The sequence below is a fragment of the Lepisosteus platostomus genome, chromosome 12 (genome assembly GCF_059453375.1).
Source record: "Lepisosteus platostomus isolate fLepPlt1 chromosome 12, fLepPlt1.hap1, whole genome shotgun sequence".
NCBI lineage: Eukaryota > Metazoa > Chordata > Actinopteri > Semionotiformes > Lepisosteidae > Lepisosteus > Lepisosteus platostomus.
This window is the reverse complement of record NC_142622.1, coordinates 40082745-40105934: the sequence shown is the minus strand read 5'-3', so window position 1 is coordinate 40105934 and position 23190 is coordinate 40082745. Positions and strand designations below refer to the sequence as shown.

The 23190-nt window shown below is 36.2% G+C and overlaps 1 protein-coding gene across 1 annotated transcript; it reads right to left on the bottom strand.

Annotated features, from left to right (window-relative positions):
- Positions 1-4706: 4706 nt before the first annotated feature.
- Positions 4707-18987, bottom strand: slc30a8 (solute carrier family 30 member 8). The gene is made up of 8 exons (XM_088601897.1): positions 18505-18987; positions 14849-15024; positions 13935-14081; positions 10839-10992; positions 8221-8425; positions 6417-6522; positions 5817-5951; positions 4707-5282 (listed from the first exon to the last, which is right to left on the bottom strand). The coding sequence occupies exons 1-8, from the start codon at positions 18579-18581 to the stop codon at positions 5137-5139; spliced, it is 1146 nt and encodes a 381-aa protein (XP_088458023.1). The 5' UTR covers positions 18582-18987; the 3' UTR covers positions 4707-5136.
- Positions 18988-23190: the final 4203 nt, after the last annotated feature.

Sequence of the window (23190 nt, the reverse complement as noted above, 5' to 3'; positions counted from 1 at the left end):
TATTTTGCCTGTAGGATATAATAGAAGTGGAACTAATTGGGTATGCCACATATTTAATTTTCATTATATATTTGCTAGAAAGAGACATTATATGTTAGTTTAATCTGATTCTAGGAAGTCCGTTAATAAAATGGATCTTTTATTTTTTTCCTGTTTATTAACCCCACTTTCACATTTTAATGTAATAAATGTAACATCTTAGTTAACTGTGAAATATGAATACCAAACCAGTTACCCATGACGTGGAGATTGCATTGACTACTCTAAAATAAAGGGGGACTTTTGATTATGTGAGTTTCCATTGGAGCCATAACATTTAGTCATGATCAGCATCACCACTCTTGTCTGGTACCCTGTCATATTCGGACCACCACACAAGACAATCTTTCAAATGATGACTGAAAATTTGCCTGTTTAAATCAGCCCTATAATTAAGGGGTTATGTAAGGGTGATTCAAATGATAAATGCAATTCATAAAACTACTGTATAACAAGGTATCGTTAACTGCAAGGAGGATTTTGGCTGCTGTGTAAAACTACAGTTCCCCTTGAACTTCCTAAGCAGTGAGAAATCGGCATTTTTGAAGACTATTTTGGATCTAAAGATCCGAAGGTGAGAAGACTCAAATGTACAATCTCTCTGCTACAGAAGGAAGGCGTGATGAATGTTTTCAGCTTGAAGATGCAGTTCACTCAAAATGGTGATGGTTACCCGAGTACTGTGTGATCTCACCTTGTCTGTCATACTGCACTACAGCTCTTTACTCAATCCATATTACCCCATCTTAGTTCCAAAACATCCTACTTATCATGGTTCAGTGTTAGGTGGCCATGCTTGATTTAATGGTAATAGCTACCAAATAGCTAACAAAGCATGTTTTGTAATTCAGGGAGTAGCAGCATGATATGTAAGATGTAAGCATGATATGACAATAGACTTAGACATCAGAATGCAGGTGACAGGTAGACACTGCTGCTGTAGACGAAGCTGGTATATCTCTTCAGCCTTGCAAATTTCACAATGTGTCATGGAGTTCTGAAATATCATCAATGCTCTTTTATTGCCGAGGTTTAATGTTGTGCATAAGTTGGGTTATTTTTGCATTATCAAAAATGATACAAACTGTTGTCCTGATAATATACTAAGCAGTTATGTGTATATATATATAGTATGTAAATATGGTATGTATGAATTTCCACAATAAATTATATGCATTGGTGTATATTAATAAATACAGCAATATTTCTGTCCACAATATTGTTGCCTAACATCATGGAAAATGAAATTACTCTGAGCTTATGTTCCATATATGGGTAGAATACTCTACTCTCTACTACATCATTGAGAGTCAGAGAGTTTCCAAACAACTTCAAAGCAAGAGGCCACTTTCATATTTTGATGTTGTGAATTTCAAATACAATTACAGGTTGCCTAGAGGAGTAACCATTGATGTTAGTAATACACAGGTTCTAGGTTGTGACATATGATGCTGCGAAATAATGCAATCCTAGCACAAAATGTTTTTCAAGACAATTAGTTTTGTGACACATGAGTGCTGTCTGCTTGGCTATGCATCATTTGGAAGTGAGAACCATTTCCCTTCTGGTTATCTTACAGGTACCATTATGCTGGGAGGTTCACTGCTCATGATGTACAAAAAAACAATAAGTTGTTTATTTAAATTTAAATTCCCTTTGCACTGTTAGAAATGCTGGTTTAAAAACAATCCATAAAGCTGACATTTATTTTCTTCTAGCTACCTATTAAGTCATAGAACATTTTATAACCTGTTCACGTTTTCTGAAATGCAGAGCTTAAGGCAAAATTATACAAGCAACACACAGCATTTCATCTGATTTTCTTAAGCTCTGAAAATCGCCTAGCTATGCAAACAGACTTCAATTCACTTGGCACTACAAGCACACAGAATGCAGCATCTGGGCAAATAATCACTGCCAAGAGTAAATCTTTGTTGCAAAGTCTGCTCAACAGTTTGTCTGTCTAGAGAACACTTCAGCTTCAAAAAACACACCCACATTTTATCGTATTGTTTCTTAAGCAAACAGGAAACGTAAAGCTCAGATGGAGATCAAGAGATCTGTATAATTAGGAATGACTTTAAAGTTTAACTTCTGCCATTTAAAGAACCATAGAATTACAAAATGCTTATTTTTTATTTTTTAAAGTAACAATGTACATTTCTATTTGCATACAATGTATTGTGCTGCTGTTTTGGAATACTGAGTTAAAACTTAAGATACTTCTGCTTCAGTAAATGTGAGGACTTGAGACACTTTGATTCATTGAGTGAAACACCATTAAGTATGCCTCTGTCTCTTTAATGTAGTCAAGCCTAAATAATCCAGAACAGTCAGGAGAACTCAGATCTCCACTAAGTCTGTGAAACCTGATGATGAGATTCGCTTCCTGACTGATAAAAATTATGGGATCAATGTGATGTTATCTGTTGATCTTCAGCCAGAACCTGCTACTCTTCCTAGAGCACACAAAAAGATTATCCTTTATACTATGAAGCTAAAATTCTACTAATATTCTTTATTGTCCCACTGCCACATTAATGTGAATTCATAAAATTATAAATTATCAACTAAGGATAATCTCTGTATAGTTCCATTCTGACCTATATTGCATGTTTTGGGTTCTGAAACCTTCAATACAAAATACAAATACAAAAACTGTATTCTATTGTGAACTAGCCTTGGACATGCTATTAGAGCATATTTTAGTATTTGCACTTGTTTTCATATTGGACTTTGGAAGCTATCTTATATTTGCTGAGTTAGACCTCTGGGGATCCGCATCTGTAAAAATAAGCATTATTTTCATAATATGGACAATTCCCATCTACAATATGCAAATACTGCATGATCAACCAAGCATATTAACTCTGTATTGCAGGGTGAAAGAACAGATCTTTCTCCAAGCACTGAAGAAATAAAGCCACATTGCTGTTCACTTCAGCATCCTGACTGGGTAATTTCCCACAACAGAGACTCTTTAATTCCAAATTAAATTATCTCCTTCTCATTTGCCGCTCAGTGAATAATGTAGAGAAATATATGAAGATATATGGGCACTAAACAAAAGAGTCAGTAAGCATTTCCGCCTCCTATAGTAAATGAGATACAAAATCTTCATGAAGAAATGGTTTATCTTACATGCAGAATACAAATATCTGATTGTATTATTCTCTTCAGCACATTCCTTTGAGTATTACGATAACAGCAATGCAAGCAGTAGGGTAAAAGCCTTCATGCAATTTCTGCATTACTGGAATTGGGCAAAAAACTGAAAAGGATAAGGAATGTGGTCACAGATTTAAAATTCTAATGAAATGTGTCAAGTACGTCTACATTACTTGACAGCGACCCTATATTTCTACAAATAATCAGAAGACTTTACAGTGTTTGGTTTTATACACTGTTTAGTCACATCAGTGGTTTTCACCCATGTAGGGATTTTCTTTTGGAAACAATGATAAAACATCAAAGTAAGACACTTTTTGTCACTGGCACGGTTAAGGTGACCTTTATTTTATGTCAATATCAATGATACCGGTGCATCTTGACACTCTCCAGAGTCAGAGCATCAATCACCAGAAGCTGATTGCCTGGGCTCAATTAGATTGTGAGGTTTGCAATAGTAAGTGTCTCTAGGGGAAAAAAATGTTTAAGGGCAATAGATATGGTGACAGTGTGGGCCACAGAATGAGAATTTGTCTATCCATCATCTTGGCAATTTTATTGTCTAACCCACATGGTACAGGTCAGTTAAAGGAAGGTCATCGAGGAAGCGAATATAATGTAGGATGCAATGAAACAATGGCACAAATATTTAGTTAAATATGTTCCACATGGCACAAAGGGTTTTTTCTCAGTTAGACAACCCGTAGTTGTCTATAATCTCCAGGTTAAGGAAAGAGTCTCATGAATGAAGAGAATGCATCATACTATTCTGGTGATCTATTGTATAAACCATGTTTAATACCATACAGTTGCACTTCATTTATAAATCAGCTCTCAGAATTAGTGTTGCCCATGCTTTCACAGAGGCATACTGTATCTGCATGGTTTTGACCTAATAAAAGTTTATAAAATCAAACAAAGATGGATAGCTGCGACAAGCACCTTTTGGTTTTTCTGACCATCTCACCTGTAGCAGCAATAGTGACAAGTGTGAATTCACTGATGCCACCACCAGCTGAGAAATGTGTTTCGTAGATCAGGTAACATCCTGAGACTGCGATGGGGACATATTCCTTGACAGTAGAGGAATTGGGACAACATTCAGTATCTTCAACATCCTGAGTTTAAAAAGTGCAAATCAGAACCTTTGATTGGTTCTTTCCAGCTTTGAACCAAATGTTAAATAGTTGTGTTGGGTTAATGTAAATTTTGTCCATCCATTCATTTTCTAAACGCTTCTTCAAATTCAGGGTCAAGGGGGAGCTGAAGACTATCCCAGCAAGCAACAGATGCAAGCCAGGATACATCCTGGATGGAACGCCAGTCCATCACAGAAGACAGATGCAAATTCATACACACACTCACACCAGCGCCAATGTTCCCAGAAGCCAATTTTAACCTGCCAGTATGTTTGTGGGATGAAAATGGAGCACCTGGAGGAAACCCACACAAACACAGGGAGAACATACAAACTCCACATCACAATTTTAAAAATCCTAATATTTTAAAATAAAATTTTAATTTTATTTTTTTTAAATCAACCACAAGGTGTTTGGGAGGTTAAAATTGTTTCATAAGCTGAAGAGGTTTAAGAACCACTGCTCTCTACCGTATGCTCTGATGTGCTCTGATCTGCATTAATATGCGACATGCTGTGAGTACAGATGACAGGGAGGCAAACAGCTTCCTATTAACTGAAAAATGCTTATGACCAAAAAGGTGTATCACAAATCACCACCATCATAGATATTTTGCATTTACACTGTCACCTCTCATTTAGCATCCAGGTTTTATGACACTTATTTATTAATTACCAATTCATATTGGAAATAAATATGGAGATTAAAGTGTATATATGATGCAAATTATATTAAACAAATATGCTCAGTCCAAGCTCCACTTCGTCTCACTATGCAATTAATGAGGGGGCTAGTTTTGGGGATCCTGGCACAGTACGCAGTCTGGTTTCTGATCTGAGTGTTGCTCCACTTGAATGGTAACAGAGTGGCAATTAAAACTGTCGAAACAGGTCTGGGTGATTTCCTTAAGAGTCAGCTGAGGATCCACTGTGCCATCTGTACAAACAAGACCAAGACAACCATTGTTCACAACTGTTATTACTGTTCTTCAATTTTAGGTCAGAACACTTGAAGCCTGACAATGTTTATTGCAGGTATTTGTTTCAAGCAGAGTACAGTACATAAGAGTTCAGAAATCAAATATCGATAAATTGTTCCGCCTAGATGAAAAAATTATAGTTTTTGGACTGTAGCAATTCCTCCCAGAGATCAAAACGTTTACGAAAAACAAGGAAAAGTAAACAAAGTGTATCTATTTAGAATTAGCTTCAATATTTCTGGAAAATTGCTTCTATGTTCTTATTCAATAAGAGATTACATCTGCTTTTTTGTGTGCAAAATTAATAATACCAATTAACAGCAAAATAATTAATGGAGCAAGCTTTAATTTATGTGTTGAAATATTAGTTGTTAAATTACCCGATTTAAACTGTCAGTTTAATATTATGTTGTAAAAAGGCTTTGATGCATCTCACCTGAAAACCAATAATGATCATCTTAATTTATTTCACTGCACCTGTATTTACTTACCTATGGCAACATGAGCTGACAACACAACCTGATTCATTGTGAGAGCCCAGATATGCAGGTTGTGAATGGCTTTAACTCCTTTCACTGTCACAATCCTGTCTCTCACTGCGTTATAATCCACACCTGCTGGTGTACCTACAAAGAAAACAAGTAGAGAAACAAAATAGTACTGCACATTAAAGACACTGTAAGAAATTATTTTCATTACCACACGTTCATTTTTAAATTCTTAAATAAATACATTTTGCATTTCCACAACACTCCATAAACAGTGTATAAGATGTCTTGAAGTGCTTTACATGGATTAAAGAGCTCAAATACACAAATATATATATCATACTTTATATGTTCTTCTACTGACTTACACTGTTATGAACATGTCACAGATCAGCACTCTAAACATCAGAAGAAAACAAATTCCAAAAAAACATGCATAAGGTTTAATGCAGAAAAATGGTCTGTCTACACCTTTGGGAAATGCTAATGTTGTCAGTTAATGTATCTTTTAAAGATGCAAACTAGGTTACAAGATTAGGGTTTCATTTGACTTGTATGCAGAGCATGTTGCTGTCCAAACTGTCATTTTTAAAACAGACATACCTTCCATTAAAACCACTAAGATGTCTCGTAAAATGGTCATAGTGGTGCCCAGCACAAACAGGGAAAAAAGAAAAGTGCAGATAGGATCTGCTATTTTATATTCAGGCTGTAATAGAAAAAGAAAACTGTTTAACAGTTTGTTAGATGTGTATTTTATTATTATTTTGTCATTTTAATTGCTTAGAAGATACCCTTAACTGAAAAGACTTAAACCAGTAGAAAACACACAATGTATTAATTAACTACTATTATATTTTTATATACAATTCTGTACATGTACAAAAATAAAAAATACTGTGTATACGGCCTTAAAACACTAAGTTTGGTATGTTGTATTTTCCTATTGTGGAAGGACACTATGAAACATGTTAGTCTGAAGAGCTCTAAGTGTAAAAGAACAGGAAATGCCTGATACCATTGCTATCTCAGCACTGGTACACACATGCATCAAGACATATTGTTATAGATTGCTTTGTTTTCTTATTTACTATCTTCTAGAGGTAGATCTTAATAGATATAGAAAATTGGAAATGTCAGGTATCATGAATCTGTCGATAATTTTAATGCTAGAGAACATTGAGCCAAAAGAAATTTATGAAAGCTTCCCCAAAGTGTTCTCAGATGTCAAATGTTTTTTTTTTAATCCAAAAAAATGTGGCACAGTTACACTTCCACCTGGCAGCTATGTAAGATAGATATGTGTGGGTTTTGGAACTACAAGCAAAACCCTGAATTCTTAGTGCAAAAAAATAAAAAAATGTCCCCCTACTGACCAGGCATACTGGACCTATGTAGAAGCAGGCCATCTAAGAAAGGCTTAGTGTGAGTATTTGGCTTATTGTGAGGAGAGAAAAAAAAAACTAAAGTGCCTAAACTAAAGGATACTGATTAGAATGACACTGGATAACTGCCTTTATTTGGAAGAGACCCTGAACTGGGCATTAACCCAAGTCTGAAAGAGACCCTGATTTTTTTATAAAGAAATCATGTTGAGATTGATTTGATTTACAATTGCTGGTAAGCAGCTTACTTGTCTAGCCTCAGCTAGGAAATGTAATAGTTAGCTAGAGCTCTACATAAAAAGCTACATTTTTCTTTTTGGTTTGTTTACCGTACTGGTGTTTTTAACACAAAAAGGAGTGGGGGAGAACACGGATTTTCTCGTTTCTGTGCTCTGGTGTGCAACTAGTTTTGTAAAGACACACTGATGCACAACCTTCCACCCAGTGTGACACAGTACAAAAAAGGAGACTTTCATTTTTATATGCATTGGAAATGTAAACATTATCACTATTCTTGAATGGCAACCACAGACAACTTAGAGACAATGCTGAAAAAAAAAAAGATTGTCTTCAAGGATCTGATTTAATCAATTTCAGTTGTATGAACCATTAAATACATGGGCGTGGGGTTGTATGAGGCATACATGACCCTTATGGCAGAACATAGTTACCAACATAGTGTGATTCCATAGAACCAGCAGATATACAGTATGCATTGCACGTGTAGGAAATAAGATTTTATTACGATATAAATCATCATATAGCAGACAATTTCATATCACTTTTGTAATAGGCAATGTTGATGCAGTAGTGTTACTCCAGCAAAGTATCAATGACTAATGGTATTTTCCACTGTTGTCATCCTGTCCCTGCAATGTTTCTGCACTGCAGCCTGTTTGCATCAATGTTTCTTCACGCTTACAATAAATGATGACTGACATGGGCGGCTTAATGTTTTGCTCATGACCGTAAAGGAAAAGGGGACGAGCTCGGGTTCGGCTACTCAGCATCTCAACCCTGACCTTAAAAAAGATGATGACAGCACTGACGAGCACACTGACACTCTGCAGCAGGTCCCCCACCACGTGGACAAAGGCCGCTCGGATACTGGCGTTGGCCCGTGGCTTGCTGTCTGGACTTTCTTCCTGGGCTGCGTGGTTGTCTCTGCTGCTGTTGAGACCTCCATGGCTGTGCCCGTGCCCTGACTGGTGTAATGTTAATCCCATTCTGCATGGGAAAAAGAGTGTTCATTTAATCCATGTGCTGGATACAGAGACCCCTCCCTGGTGGTACAGTCAAGTGCCTTAGTAATTCCCTGACTCTGTCAACAAGGTACAGGAAAAGGCTAAATCCATAAGGTCGTGGATGTCCTCTCCAAGACACCCGGTTTGTGCAACATTTTCATTTATCCACATTTCACTTTACGTGTTGCGATTGCTCACTTTTTCCTTTTTTTCCCCCTCTTTTAAAAAGATAGAGTAATGGTTGCTCCTCTGTTAATGCATAATTATGTTAAAAAAAGGGAAAATGTCTAAGTAAAACAATAGTTCTCCTCTATAAAGATCTCGCACTAATGTGCCAAGAAAAGAACCAACTGGCACCATTTTGATTTTTGTTTCTTTTGTGAAGAACACAAATTGAGCTGCTTCTTCACCTTATATTCTGTATCTCTGCAAAAGGTAGTCATTTTTATGTGCTTCTTCGGTACTTTCTTCTTACTAATATACATGCAGTTCTGTTGTTTCTTTCCTAACCCAGTGGAGGAAACTGCTGTTTTTCTCTAATTTGGTTATGCTGACTGTACTAAACCTTAATTATCCTGCTCAGTCTGTCAAATCCCTCCAGCTGCTGATCCTGTAAACATTCTCTGTTTTCATAAACACTGCAGTGTTTTTAGCTTGTCAGCTTACAAGATTATGGGGTATTACATGAATTTTGACATAGTAGGACAAATACTAAAACAACATTGTGTCACTTATATTTTGCAGCACCTGCTGGAAAGCAGTATTGGAAATACTTCACTGCAGAATATTGGAAAAGCTGATTGTTTTTTCCCCCCCAAGACAGAGAACTTAAAAAAATAGAATCACCCATCTGCCAGAAGAATGCTTTGTTCCAGTTTTGTGTATTCTTTTCTATTTTTGTTTTTTTAATACATGAATCCAACTATAGTTACTGTAATTCATGTTTACTTTGTAGTTGTCCTGTGTTTGGTCGTGCTTAATAAAAATGTGTTATTTTCTAAAAGCTTATTTTAATAATTTTTTTCAGCTAAAAAGTGATTGCTAAAGTATGCCGTGTGGCAAGGCTGGCTATGGTAGTTGTAAAATGTTTTGAGATGATACATCAGGCTTCACTCCAGCCACAAGAATTCTTGATTTATACTGCAGCTATAGCACAATCTAGTGGGCGAAAAAGCACAGGGCACTTTGATCCAATATACATATCCTATATATTATATACTGTACAAGTCCTAGCAAGCTGCATAGACATAGCAACACTGAGTATGCTAAGCCTTCTAATGCCTTAGAGAGAACAGGTCCTCTTGGCCTTTACCTAACCCATAAGAGGGGGCACATATTAAAAATACCCAAGTTCCAAGAATGAGAGTAGGCACCCTAAAGCACAGTTTTAGTTTACTGTTGCAATGCCCCAAGCAGTATGAGGGTTAGTATTAAAGTCATAGTCTATGGGAATTCCTAGAGGAATGGTGATCTCATAGTGGACGTCCCAATATTGAAAAGTTCTATAACTAAACAGTAGTAATGGTAATTGGTAGCAATTAGCACCGAGGATTAAGAAGGCTGGAAGAAAAAAACAGGAGACACAAGAGACCTCCAGCACCAAGACAGAGAACCACTGATTTAATAGAAAACTAAGTATAGATAAAGTGGACAGCTGTATCTATAAACCTTTTTAAAATTCAAGATTTTGATGTAGCAAGTAAACTCAAATTATTCCAAAACATAAGAATAGTACACACTGTAGTACCAGTAAAGAAACGTTTTTTAAAAATTCAGACAGGGCAAACAGTGGGCAGATGAAGTTTAATGTAAACAGATGCAGAATGTTACATGTATGTAGAAAAACCAATCTTTGAGTAAAATAAGAGAAAACACTGAGCTGGAAGGTGGTACCTTTGGGGAAAAAATACTCCAGAAGGATAAGTAACTAAATATTCAAATGTTCTCTGAAGTGTAGTATTTACACTAAGGGATGTTACATTAAAAATGGTCAAATGTGCTTGTAGAACCTCCTTTGTATGTGATTTTTGTTACCATGTTACAGATACTGCTTTTGAATGAGCACTGCTCTGGAGTCCGATGAATGAAGAGTAACCAGACATTCCCAGACTTAAGGTTTTACGGTCTAAAAAAATTTTTTTTTGTTAAAGACTAAAAAGGGTTTTGAGAGGACCTGAGTTAACTGGATGAGATCCATCTATGGATCCATCTTGGATACTGGAACAAGCTATATGAGTTTAACAGTCTCTTCTTGTTGGCAATCTCTCTTATGATATGCTTGAAAACTGCTCCTTCAAGCCCCCAAAAGAGCCCTTATTTTTTATTTTTGTTATTGTAGCTTATGTTGTTGTTTTTTTCCTCCAACCATCTCAAAAGGATAAAGAAGAGCTACTTACATGATGTTGGCTACAACAGCACAGCCTGAGGTGATGAGCATAACATTGCCCTCAATAGTGTAGTCCCCAGTTAACAGCCTTTCACAGGCCAGGTACACCAGCACACCAGTCACAAGCCAGATTGTAAAAACAGAGAGCAAGGCACCCAGGATTTCTATTTAAAATAAAAGATGAAAAAAAAATCAAATACAATCAAAAACCTTGTTCATTTTCATCCTGTTTAAATTGCTACGCAGTAAATAGTTGTAATGCAAATGGAGACCTCTGGTAGGAACTGGCAGTGTACTGCAGTGGACACTGGGTGTTGAAAATGATTAAATAGTTTCATTCATCCACTTCATTGTGTCACTTTGTGGATGAAAATGAGTTACTAGATGTTAATCTCGTAAGCCAGTATGATGTTGCCATTTTTCAGTAGAAGGAACACATCAAGTCACGGTATAGCAAAACACAATCTATTTTAAAACTTTAGGAAACAAATGGCAAAAATAAAAAAATTAAAATATAATCACTAAACATGCATTTTAAAGGGCTGCAAGAATACAATGCTCTTCTACTGGTGTCTGTACCCACATTTCTTTGCTAGGCGAAAAAACAATGTCTTTGTACCTCCAGTGTCTTTATAAAAGCTGTACTTGTATAACTTTCTAACACATTCCTACTGTACATAGGACAGTACAGTGGTGAGAAAAGGTTTGTGAACCCCAAATGTAATTTTGGGAATTTCAGTTTCTTACCATGATTCCCTTATTTAATTGAAACCATTAAAGAAAATAATATTTTCTTAAATAACCCAAAGGGTTTACATTTCCTAATTCAATGTCTTTGGGACACAATGAAGTGCATGAAGTGGAAAAATAGGAATGGTTAAGAGTCAGTGTATGTGAAATAATAACTTTGTGAATAAGTATATTAAGCACATTTCAGGGGTAATTAGAATTAGGTGCTAAAATAATTGGGTATCAGGTAAACAACAACTGGGTTTAGGCAGTCCTGTCATTTATAAAGGTCAAAAGCGATTTCAGAGGACCTCAGAAAAATAGCAGTTTTACTACTATTACTAGTAGTAGTTAGTCTATTTAAACCTAAACATCTGGGGCTCCATCCAATCCCTGTCAAACAGTCTACAAATGGAAAATATTAAAGACCACAGTGACTGTGCCCAGGATTAGTCATCCTGCCAAAAACTCCCAAATAGCATCAAGCAACATCAGCCAGTAAGTCATTAAGAACCCCAGAGTGACGTCTGCATCAGTGTTCATGCCTCGCCATCAGAGTAGGAACTGTTGTCATTGGCAGGATATCCAGAAGGAAACTGCTGCTCACTAAAAAGACCATACTGCCCGTCTCGCGTTCACCAAAAAGCACCAGTGTGACCCACAAGATTATTCGGAGAATGTTTTCTGGACAGATGTGTAAAATGTTGACTTTTCTGGCCACAATGATGAACAGTTACAGGAATTGTCTACTGCAGCTGAAGGAGGTTCCAGCAATTATTGTATCTTAGGATTTTCAAACTTATTCACAGGAGGATATGTGCCGTTACATCATTTGTTAAATAATCCAGAAATACCTGTATCTTCTCTTCGTCTTTTATTAAGACTTTCATGTAGATCTAATTATGTTTTAGGTCTACAATTTACAATATGGACCATCTTGCATGTTCACAAAGTTTTTCTTGGCTCTGCATACACTAAAGATACATTTTAATCATGTGAGAACATTTTCATATGAGGTACTTCCATCATATTTTCAAAATGTCAGCGGCATAATGAATTCAATTTCATCACTAAGAATAAAATAACTAACATGGGAAATCTTGTTAAGGATTTGGTATTGCCTTGCCATGGGCAGATTAATATTAATCGTTTCAAAGTGAAATGGCAAAGGAAGAGCAATTTTAGAACCTACTAAAATTAACCATTGGGTTGGTTGCATCTCATAGTAATAACATTTCAGCCTAAGTAAAATACATGAACATTCCTTTTACTTTAAAATAATTTCCAGCCTTTGATACTTCACTGTCTTCTGTCTGATTCTCATTTATCTCCATTTATTTTTTTCCATTCAACAAAGAAAATGCACTATCACACTGAAAGGACAAGCATTATTCATTTTTAATAATTAAAATACTTCATCACCAACCTTCTGTTCATATATTTTGAGAAATCTTATGGTGTCTGAGGAGTAATTGGTCACCATGTATACAGGTGAGTAGGCTTTCTTAAATCAAGAGAGCAACATCAACTTCGGCCAACCAGAAAAGGTTCACATGGTGTGCACTACTACCCTGACATCTCAAGGTACACAGGCCTACTAAAAAGCAAAGCAAATGGGATACTTTATCAATAAAAAGTACAAATGTATTTCACATATAGATTTAAACGACTGGGTACGACCAAACTAGTTATACTATTCACAATGCAACGTACTATAGTATGTTTTTTGTGTTTTGCAAATGTTTTTTTTTACAAATGAAAAGTAACAGCAACACAAAACACTTTACACAAAAAATAATCAGAATCTAAACACAGAGTGTAGAATCCAAATATGGTGGTTAAGAAACTTGGAAAGTGCTTTGCAATTGTAGTTGAAGACTGCTGTTAAGGGAAATAGAAGCTCACTTGCACAAATGCACAATGGAGCACAAACCTCTCAGAATTACAAAGGATTCTGGTACCTTGTGGCTTTGTTCCCCGTGAATAATGGAATTATCATCTAGTGTTAACCGAGAAAACAGTGACTATTTAAAACAGAAGCAGAAAGACACCCTTCTCATTTTCAGCGACAGAACAAATACATTTGCAAGAACGCATTTGTGTAAGAAGCCAATAGGGCAAAGCTTTCCTGGTTAAGGCAGTGGGAGCAGCCTGGAAATGACATAAGACGTGAAACATGACATTAACATGACCACATTCAGTGACGTGTGCAATATCTAACCAAAAGGATGAAACAGATACAGACTGGAGCAACCGATTTTATCCTTAACTGTAAATTCCTCTAGCAGCATTGCAGCTCATCCTTACAATTTCAATCCCAGTAATCAAACATACAGATCAAGGCGATCCAAGTGCGTAAACAAAACAGTTGCCTCACCTGCTCGGTGCCACCCGTAATTGAGCTTCTTTGTGGCTGGCCTGGAGGAGAGCCACAAGGAGCAGAGACTAATCATGAAGGAAGTGAAGTCAACAAGGAGATGCGCTGCATCAGTCATCACAGCCAGACTCCCAGCAAAATACCCACCTAAGCAAGAGGAGCAGCAAACAAATGCATCAGCAGACAAGACTCAGCAGGTCATGCCTCCACAGCCCTGCTCTGACCTCTGACTTAAGACTTAGTAGAGACACACAGTGACCTACTTTTTTAACGATTAAGAAACTAACCCAGCAGCCGTAAGCCTGGAACAGTCACAACTCAATATCATTTCTCATTTATCTTATTTGCTAAACCACCTTTTATTCATGTCATTTGCTTTCATCATTCATAACATGCTTCATCGGTGAGCCACTCATGCCAGCGAGAGCTTTAACAAGACCCAGAAGTCCCAGAAGCAGGCAAGCACAAGATGGGAGCAAGCGACTACTCTGTGACGAGACACCAGTCTATCACAGGGAAGCGTTCTGAAAGGAAAGTGTTAAGCAATTTATAAATGTAAATAAGAGTCTTTTCAGATCTGTCTTTGGAACTCTTATCATGTGTGATGTAAACTCTGCTTACAGAACGTAGACAGAATCTGTGCGGGTTCGAAAGTCAACTAAAGTAGTACAAGTTCAAGTCATGCTTACATCATTAAAAAATTCAAGGGACATCTACACTCATTTAATCTGTGCATTATTAAAATAAAGCCCAATCTAGGATATACATTTCCTGTTATCTGTATATAGAACGAAAGAAAGACATCAACAATATTCCTGCTCATTCACACAAATGCTCCAGTTTAAATTAAAGTGATAAAGTAGATTTTACTGTGCTTGTATTTTTAAAAGGGGCAAAAGTTCTTAAATACCTACCAGCAATTTCACCAATCATAAAAACCAGGCAGATCACAGAGACAATGTAGAGCCTCCTCCTGGCCTGTTTTTTCTCCCTCTCTCTGTCTTCCAAAGCTCGGCTCTTGTCGTGGCAGTGGTTATAGTCAAGGTCAGTCTTGCCACACAGTCCTTTCTCAAAGTTTTCACTGGCCATGCTGAGTACAACAGAAGGAAGAAGACTCTCTGTGAGTGAATGAGCACAAAGGTCCTATGAGCTTGAATCAATGAAAAACTCACATTAAGAAAAAGTAATGGCACTCTTCATATTACAATAATTGTGGTATTCCAACCGTTAAATACTGCAGACAATGGATTTTCTGTGTTGTGGATCGTGAGTCACTGGGATTTAAAAACTGCAAGATAATCAACAGATTTAACCATAGTCATCCTAGATTAATAGGTGGCATAGTGCGGAGGGAGAATTACAAAGGATGACAGCAATCACAAAGTTTTCAGCAGGATTACATGATTTACTAAAGAACAGGCCTTTTTAGATGTTTTAGGTCTAATTATGTGACATCAGTCCACATAGTCTAGAGAACAACATTCATGAAACATTTCCCACTGCCTATTCTGTCTGAAAAGGCAAAATGGCTCTGATTTTTACAGTATCAGGAACAAAACAAATTATGTTTTCTATAGGAAAACTACATTAAATGAAAGTGTTACGTATATAAGGCAGGGTGCCACTTAAGCGGACTGCAATTACTCAAAGTCACCACAAGAGGCCGCCATGCAGACAGCCACAAGAACAAAACTTCACCTGTGGACATCATTTGTATTGTTTAAGACAGTGGTTCCCAATGCTGGTGATGGTGACCCACACACCTGCTGGTTTTCATTCCAACCAACTTTGATTTGATAATTAAAGCCTTACTTGATCTAAGAAGTTGCTTTAATTGAATATTTGCCATTTTGGGGTTGTACATTATTTCACTTACAAAAGTACAACGGGTCAAGCTCCAAAATGTTTTAGGGCCTGGAACAAATGATTAAATCAATGAAGGGTTTGATTGTGTAACTGAATGGGGAACCACTGGTTTCTTTCCTTTGGTTTGTGTCATTTTGTATTTGGAAAAATAGAAAACCCTGTTTCAACCTATATAAAACTTTATTTGTTTATTTAATTGCAAATTCAGATCAAATTAACATGCCCTCTCCTAATTTTTAGTCTCCATATTATGTATAACCAAATAATCAAAATAGACAGTTTGGAATATCAGCAAACAGAGGCTTGTCTCCTGATGCATGATAAAATACTTTTGTGAATGCCTTCAGTTTCAGATATACAGTATGACTGGGATATCACATGAGATGCCCTAGGTTAAATGTGCTTTTCTGAATAGTCCCATGACAGTATAAAAGTATAATAAGGCCAGAAAGTTAAGGTTCTATTTAAGGTCTGAGAATATGTATAATGTGAGAAAATCAAACATTGAAACAAGAATGACATTTGCGACTGGGAAAACTGGAGTTTTTAAAGGTTATCATGTTTCTAGTTTACTATAAGCTACACTATATGCAAACATAAGAATAAGAAGATTCCAAATTGTGTGTTGTCTATTCAAGCTAATTTAGTTAAGGAACAAAAGGGACAGCAGTTTCTATAGACAAAATTCTCTTGAGATTTTGTTTTTTAAGGGTGGAACATCTTTTTCAAACTAAAATGTGTGTTCTTTTACAATACTGGTAACAGCTGGGCAGCCAGAGTCTGATAAGGAAAAAGGCTATTATTGTTAAAAAGGCCATTATCGCCAATGCCTTTCATAGACCAGATAACAAAACACATGTTTTGAGGTAGGCTACACTAAAACGCACTGCTCCTAATGCCCTTTTAATGTGGTAAGTAGAATAATTTAAATAGGCACATTTTAATAACTGCTGTCCAATAATAACCTCATTTTCTAGAAGTTATACAATCTGAGCAACTGATGAAAAAATAACTTTGAGAGAGAAATGCAGTTCAGCAACCCTTCACAGTTGACTGTGCTTTTCTACAAGCCTACTCTTATCACATGATTTTCAGAACCAAGTGAAAGAAAGTTTCCTATGATCTTTCAAGTAGAAGGTTCAAACTCAAGTCATTTTTACCAAGCCTGGTTAGCCAGAAAAAAAGACACTGGTTGTGTAAGAGTAATGGTTTTGTTAAAATAGAGATTTTTGTTGTTAGAAATTATTCAAACAGACGTAAAAGAAAATCTCTACCTGGTAAGTTATCAAATTATGAAGCATTGCTTTATGACTACCTACTTTCTGATGTCAACGAGCTTTTTTCCTGTCCAGAACAGGAGAAATAAATGCAGTAAAAACTTCACTGTTTATACAGTATATCATGTGACAGGAAAATGTACATTTCTCTTATAGCTCTGAAAATAATGGTCTGTTATAAAGTGAATGACGGTTTATGACAGTACCTCATAACACAGAATAGATTGGGTTTTTGCACATTTGGTTTAATTGAAACTGTGCAAAAGCTGTTTTAACTTTCTCAGTTTTTAAAGTGCAATATAATTGTCATGTGTAACATTACAGTTTGTTAACCCAAGAGAAATATGTTTACTTTGAATTCTGAAAAGTTTTGTGTTCTGAAAATGGAAAATTGAGGGAAAAGAAAAAACACCACAAGAACAATTCAAACGTGATTTTTGCACTGCGAAACAACGTATATCATAATTATACTAACATTTGTAGCTGTCATAGTTTCATATCATACTGCACTACTGTAAACTGCTACAGTACTGTTATTAATATGATAAGGTATAGTTATTACGAATGGAGGTTTCTTACTGATTGTGCCACCATCTTTAATAAGCACAACTCTAAGTAACTGTGAATACCGCACAATTTTAAATAGGTTTCACTAAACAGGACTATTCAACTATTCAATTCTTTTCTTTCGGTAGGGTGGGGTGGGGGCATGAACCTACAGGCAACATAATTAAAACTACTGGCACAGATTTTTGCTACTATAGTGGTACCATTAAGTTAAACCAATAATGTCATTTTGCCATTGTCTGTGTTACCAACATCGTCATCCTATGGTACTTTTTTGTAAAGCTCGTAATCTCAAGTACTATAAAACGCTGAATAACAATTCTTTTTCACTCAGATGATATTCTACTCAACGTTATTTCTCGAATTATTGTAATTGTGTTTTATCTTGTGTATTCTTTTTATTTATTGTTCTGTAAAGCGCTTTGAAAAGCCACCTTTAAAGTCGCTATATAAAATAAAGTTTTATTATTATTATTATTATTATTATTATTATTATTATTATTATTATTATTATTATTAAACTGTCTCTTTTGACGACTCATTTAATAGAACCATAGGAAAACAAATAACAATCATTACCTAACAACATAAAATCTTATTTAGTGATGAAATTTCAGAAATAGATAACATTAATAGTATTCTAATTCCATGTGACACGTAAACATTTTTCGCGTTACACTTTACAAATTAACGTCAATCTTAATTTTTTTAACAGTTTCTTAGAAAACTACCGATGTTTTTTCTTGTACGGGGAAAATTCTGCAAAACAATAATAACGGATTGTTAGGTGTAGAAAAGAAAAATGTTTTAAAAACATTTTATGTGAAACAGTGTATAATAAAGAAATATAAGATATTTACCTTCCCAGACTCAGGGTGTACATATTGTCTTGTTTTTCAGTCACCAGGTGATATCTTTCTGGATCTTTTTTAAACATTGTGAGGATCCTCTGAACAATGCGCTCTATATAAATGTAATTGCTATTAGTAACGTTTTAATAATCCACTTAACCTTGCTTGTTTGCTTTTTTGGTTGCCAATTTTGTCCCTTTATGTTTATCGAAAATTGAGTATATTTTACTATTTTTTTAACTTTTAAGGTGTCGTTCATTCTTCAGCATCTTAATCCTCAGCTCCAGTTTAATGTTTTAAGAACCAAGCACTGATATTTGAAGCCTTGTGACTCTGGACCGTGTGCAAAATTTAGTCTGCTCTCAGCACCTTTCGAAACCCATTGAAAGTTTTCAGAGAAGGAGAAAAAAACTGTCTCAATAATCGGTATTAAAGATACTGTCAGTGCACAACATCTAGAAGTGAATCTTCCAGAAATAGATATGAAACGTACCAATGCAGTTTTGCATCCATTGTTTTATTATTTTCAGTTAATCATCAATAAATCTCGAGTTTTAACTCAATTTAGAAGCTGAACTTTGTTTGCAGGCTGTAGTATAACTGTAGTTTGTGAATTGCTGTAAAATTTTTGTAATTAATTTATTTAGACTTGTATTGTTGTAATCACTAAAATTTGCAGTGGCTACCAAAAGTATTTACCCTCCTTTAGACATTTTATTGTGCTACAATCTCTTCAGAATGTATTGGGAACTTTTTACATTGACACAAAACACCATCATGTCAAAGTGAAATCAGAATTCTATAGGTCATCCTAATTTGCAGAAGAATCCATCCCCTTTGCTATAACACACATAAATAGGCTCTGGTGCTGCCAATTGTCTTTAGAAGACACATAATTACCTGTGTGCAATTGTGTTTCGGGTTAAATACACCTACAGTGGTGTGAAAAAGTGTTTGCCCCCTTCCTGATTTCTTTTTTTTTTTTTGCATGTTTGGCACACTGAAATGTTTCAGATCATCAAACAAATTGAAATATTAGACAAAGATAACACAAGTAAACACAAAACGCAGTTTTTAAATGAATGTTTTTATTATTAAGGGGAAAAAAATCCAAACCTACATGGCCCTGTGTGAAAAAGTGATTGCCCCCCCTGTTAAAACATAAATCAACTGTGGTTTATCACATCTTTGGAAAGCTGAGTTCAATTTCTCTAGCCACACCCAGGCCTGATTACTGCCACACCTGTTCTCAATCAAGAAATCACTTAAATAGGACCTGCCTGACAAAGTGAAGTAGACCAAAAGATCTTCAAAAGCTAGACATCATGCTGTGATCTAAACAAATAAAAAACAGAGTAATTGAGATTTATCAGTCTGGAAAAGGCTATAAAGCCATTTCTAAAGCTTTTGGACTCCAGTGAACCACCGTGAGAGCCATTATCCACAAATGGCGAAAACATGGAACAGTGGTGAACCTTCCCAGGAGTGGCTGGCCGACCAAAAGTACCCCAAGAGCGCAGCGACGACTCATCCAAGAGGTCAGAAAAAAACCCACAACAACATCCAAAGAACTGCAGGCTTCACTTGCCTCAGTTAAGGTCAATGTTCATGACCCCACCATAAGAAAGAGACTGGGCAAAAATGGCCTGCATGGTAGAGTTCCAAGACGAAAACCACTGCTGAGCAAAAAGAACATAAAGGCTCATCTCAGTTTTGCCAGAAAACATCTTGATGATCCCCAAGACTTTTGGGAAAATACTCTGTGGGCTGCTGAGACAAAAGTGGAACTTTTTGGAAGGTGTGTGTCCCATTACATCTGGCGTAAAAGTAACGCAGCATTTCGGAAAAGGAACATCATACCAACAGTAAAATATGGTGGTGGTAGTGTGATGGTCTGGGGCTGTTTTGCTGCTTCAGGATCTGGAAGACTTGCTGTGGTAAATGGAACCGTGAATTCTGCTGTCTACCAAAAAATCCTGAAGGAGAATGTCCAGCCATCTGTTTGTGACCTCAAGCTGAAGCGCACTTGGGTTCTGCAGCAGGACAATGATCCAAAACACACCAGCAAGTCCACCTCTGAATGGCTTAAGAAAAACAAAATGAAGACTTTGGAGTGGCCTAGTCAAAATCCTGACCTGAATCCAATTTGAGATGTTGTGGCATGACCTTAAAGCGGTTAAGGCTCGAAAACCCTCGAATGTGGCTGAATTACAACAATTCTGCAAAGATGAGTGGGCCGGAATTCCTCCACAGTGCTGTAAAAGACTCATTGCCAGTTATCGCAAACGCTTGATTGCAGTTGTTGCTGCTAAGGGTGGCCCAACCAGTTATTAGGTTTAGGGGGCAATCACTTTTTCCACAGGGCCATGTAGGTATGGATTTGTTTTTTCCCTTAATAATAAAAACTTTCATTTAAAAACTGCATTTTGTGTTTACTTGTGTTATCTTTGTCTAATATTTCAATTTGTTTGGTCTGAAACATTTCAGTGTGACAAACATACAAAAAAAAAAGCAGGAAGGGGGCAAACACTTTCTCACACCACTGTATATCTGAGAGGCCCCTTCTTGGTCAGATTGAGTACAGATATCCATGATTTCAAAATAGTCAACCATTTATTCCTAAATCTTAAAGGTATGGTACTGGCTATTAATAAATAGGAATGTCACCAGCAGGTTTAGAAAACATTTATTGTGAATTCTGAAGCAAATCAGCACTATACATAATACATGATGCTCAGATTCTAATGATGTGATGTTTAACAAATGTTAACATTAAATTATTTTCTTCAAAAACCAATTGAGTTGGCAATCCCATGCTACAGTGGCATAGTGGCAGGCATTGCTGCCTCAGGGCAACACTCGGGCCCCAGGTGTGGAGTTTTTATGTTCTCTCTGTTTGTGTGGGTCTCCTCTGTGTGCTCTGGTTTCCTCCCACAGTCCAAAGCCATACTGGTAGGTTAATTTGGCTTCTAGGGGAAAAAAAACGGCCCTGGTGTGAATGTGTGTTTGTTTCTGTGTGTGCCCAGTGATGGACTGGCATCCCAGCCAGGGTCTATCCTGCCTTGCTCCAGTTGCTTGCTGGGATAGACTCCAGCTGCCCTGCCATCATGAATTGGAAGAAAATGGATGGTAGGACTGATAGGTCATAATTATCTGGGGGTCTTTCACAATGTGCATTGCAATGTGGTGTGTAATTAGGCCTGTGCATTGTATAAAGGGTGAAGAATGAGGTTTGAGTTGTTGTAAACTTCGAAAGTCATACACTGACTTTGACAGCAGTTGTTTGTTTTTGTGGATTCAGCCCCATGGGCCTGTTGTTTGGCTCTGGATCAGATCTGTCACAGTAGCATAGCAGCATCATCAGTTAACTATCTTTTTAAAGCATGTTTGTGTTTTCTTGTCACAAAGTACAGCTTTAAAACTGATGGTTTTGAGAATTCTTGTTAAAATGGGTTGAAAAATCATTTTCATATACTGTCGGTATCTACCCACTGGAATAATTTTAGAAATAAATTTCCTTCTGTGCTGACATGTTTTTGCAAACTGGAATAAAATATACATTGCACTAGGCTTTTTCTACCACACATCTATTACTAAGTTGTCATTTCCTGCTGGAAATAACATTCTTCTTTCCACTGTGCACATCTGAATTCTAACCTGAAAGTGCAGCACAGTCTCTGTTCTGGAAAATTCCTGCTTATCTCCTGAGACTGTGTTGTAATCATCTGCAGCAAAACCCAATGGTACAATTGATTACAGAACACAATAAAAGAAGGTAAATTTTAGAAGTATGTCTATATGATTACCTTTACAAATGAGTTTGTTAGAAGACCCAGTAGGTACAAATTGACCCACATGCATCCCAGCCACTTTATCAGATATATATTGGATATCTTTGTAGATTATACAACCACATAACTACACAGTAAACCAAGCTACCTAAAACAAAATCATATTTATATTTCTGGGGTTATAGCCTCTTTTTTAATTCTATGTAGAGCGCTATTTTTTTTCTTATATTCTAATTTTACTTTCAGTTGTTTGGCATAATGGATTAAGTTTTTGTTAAGGTGTAGGATACAAGAAAATAAATCAGTGATACCGAGTTAGAATCTGAAAAGATTGCTTAATTGTCTTTTATTCAAGATATTTAAAGTTTAAATAATTACCCAGTGCCTCCTCCTTTATGTTAAGTACTATATTATAAATAGCAATATATTTTATAGAGTACAAAACCTGAGACAGGTGATTTTTATTCCTACAATATTGTACTCTTTTGTTGAATTTCAAATTTACATAAACATAACATAACATAAACTGATAGAGCAAATCCAAGAAATCTTTCAAAGTCACGATTATTGGCCGTTTCCATTTTTCTAATAGGATATTACTTAACATATGTGTATGTTGTAAAAAAAGGTACGTAAATCACTAATGGATTTTTGCAAAAAGATTGCCTAGTAATGACGCAATTAATAAACAAAGCACATTTTTAAGAAGTGCGTCTGTTAAGAACGTGAACACAGGGGGGCAGCAAAGTACTATACAGATCAAATACAACCTGTATCTGTCAAATTACAGAATTTTTGCGGCTGTGACAGGTGGGAATAAAACGGAGGGTACTGTTAATTGCCAGTTACAAGACAAACAGTGAGGAAATGAGAGCTGAAGATAACAAGCAGTTATTTTTTAAAA

Bases quoted from the DNA above. Each gene is read 5' to 3' on its own strand.
- slc30a8 (XM_088601897.1), bottom strand. From the start codon at position 18,581: ATGTTTAAAAAAGATCCAGAAAGATATCACCTGGTGACTGAAAAACAA. The intron at 14,082-14,848 runs GTAGGTATTTAA...CCTCTTGCTTAG, and splicing joins TATGATTGGTGAAATTGCTG to GTGGGTATTTTGCTGGGAGT. The intron at 6,523-8,220 runs GTCAGGGTTGAG...TTTCTATTACAG, and splicing joins CTGTCATCATCTTTTTTAAG to CCTGAATATAAAATAGCAGA.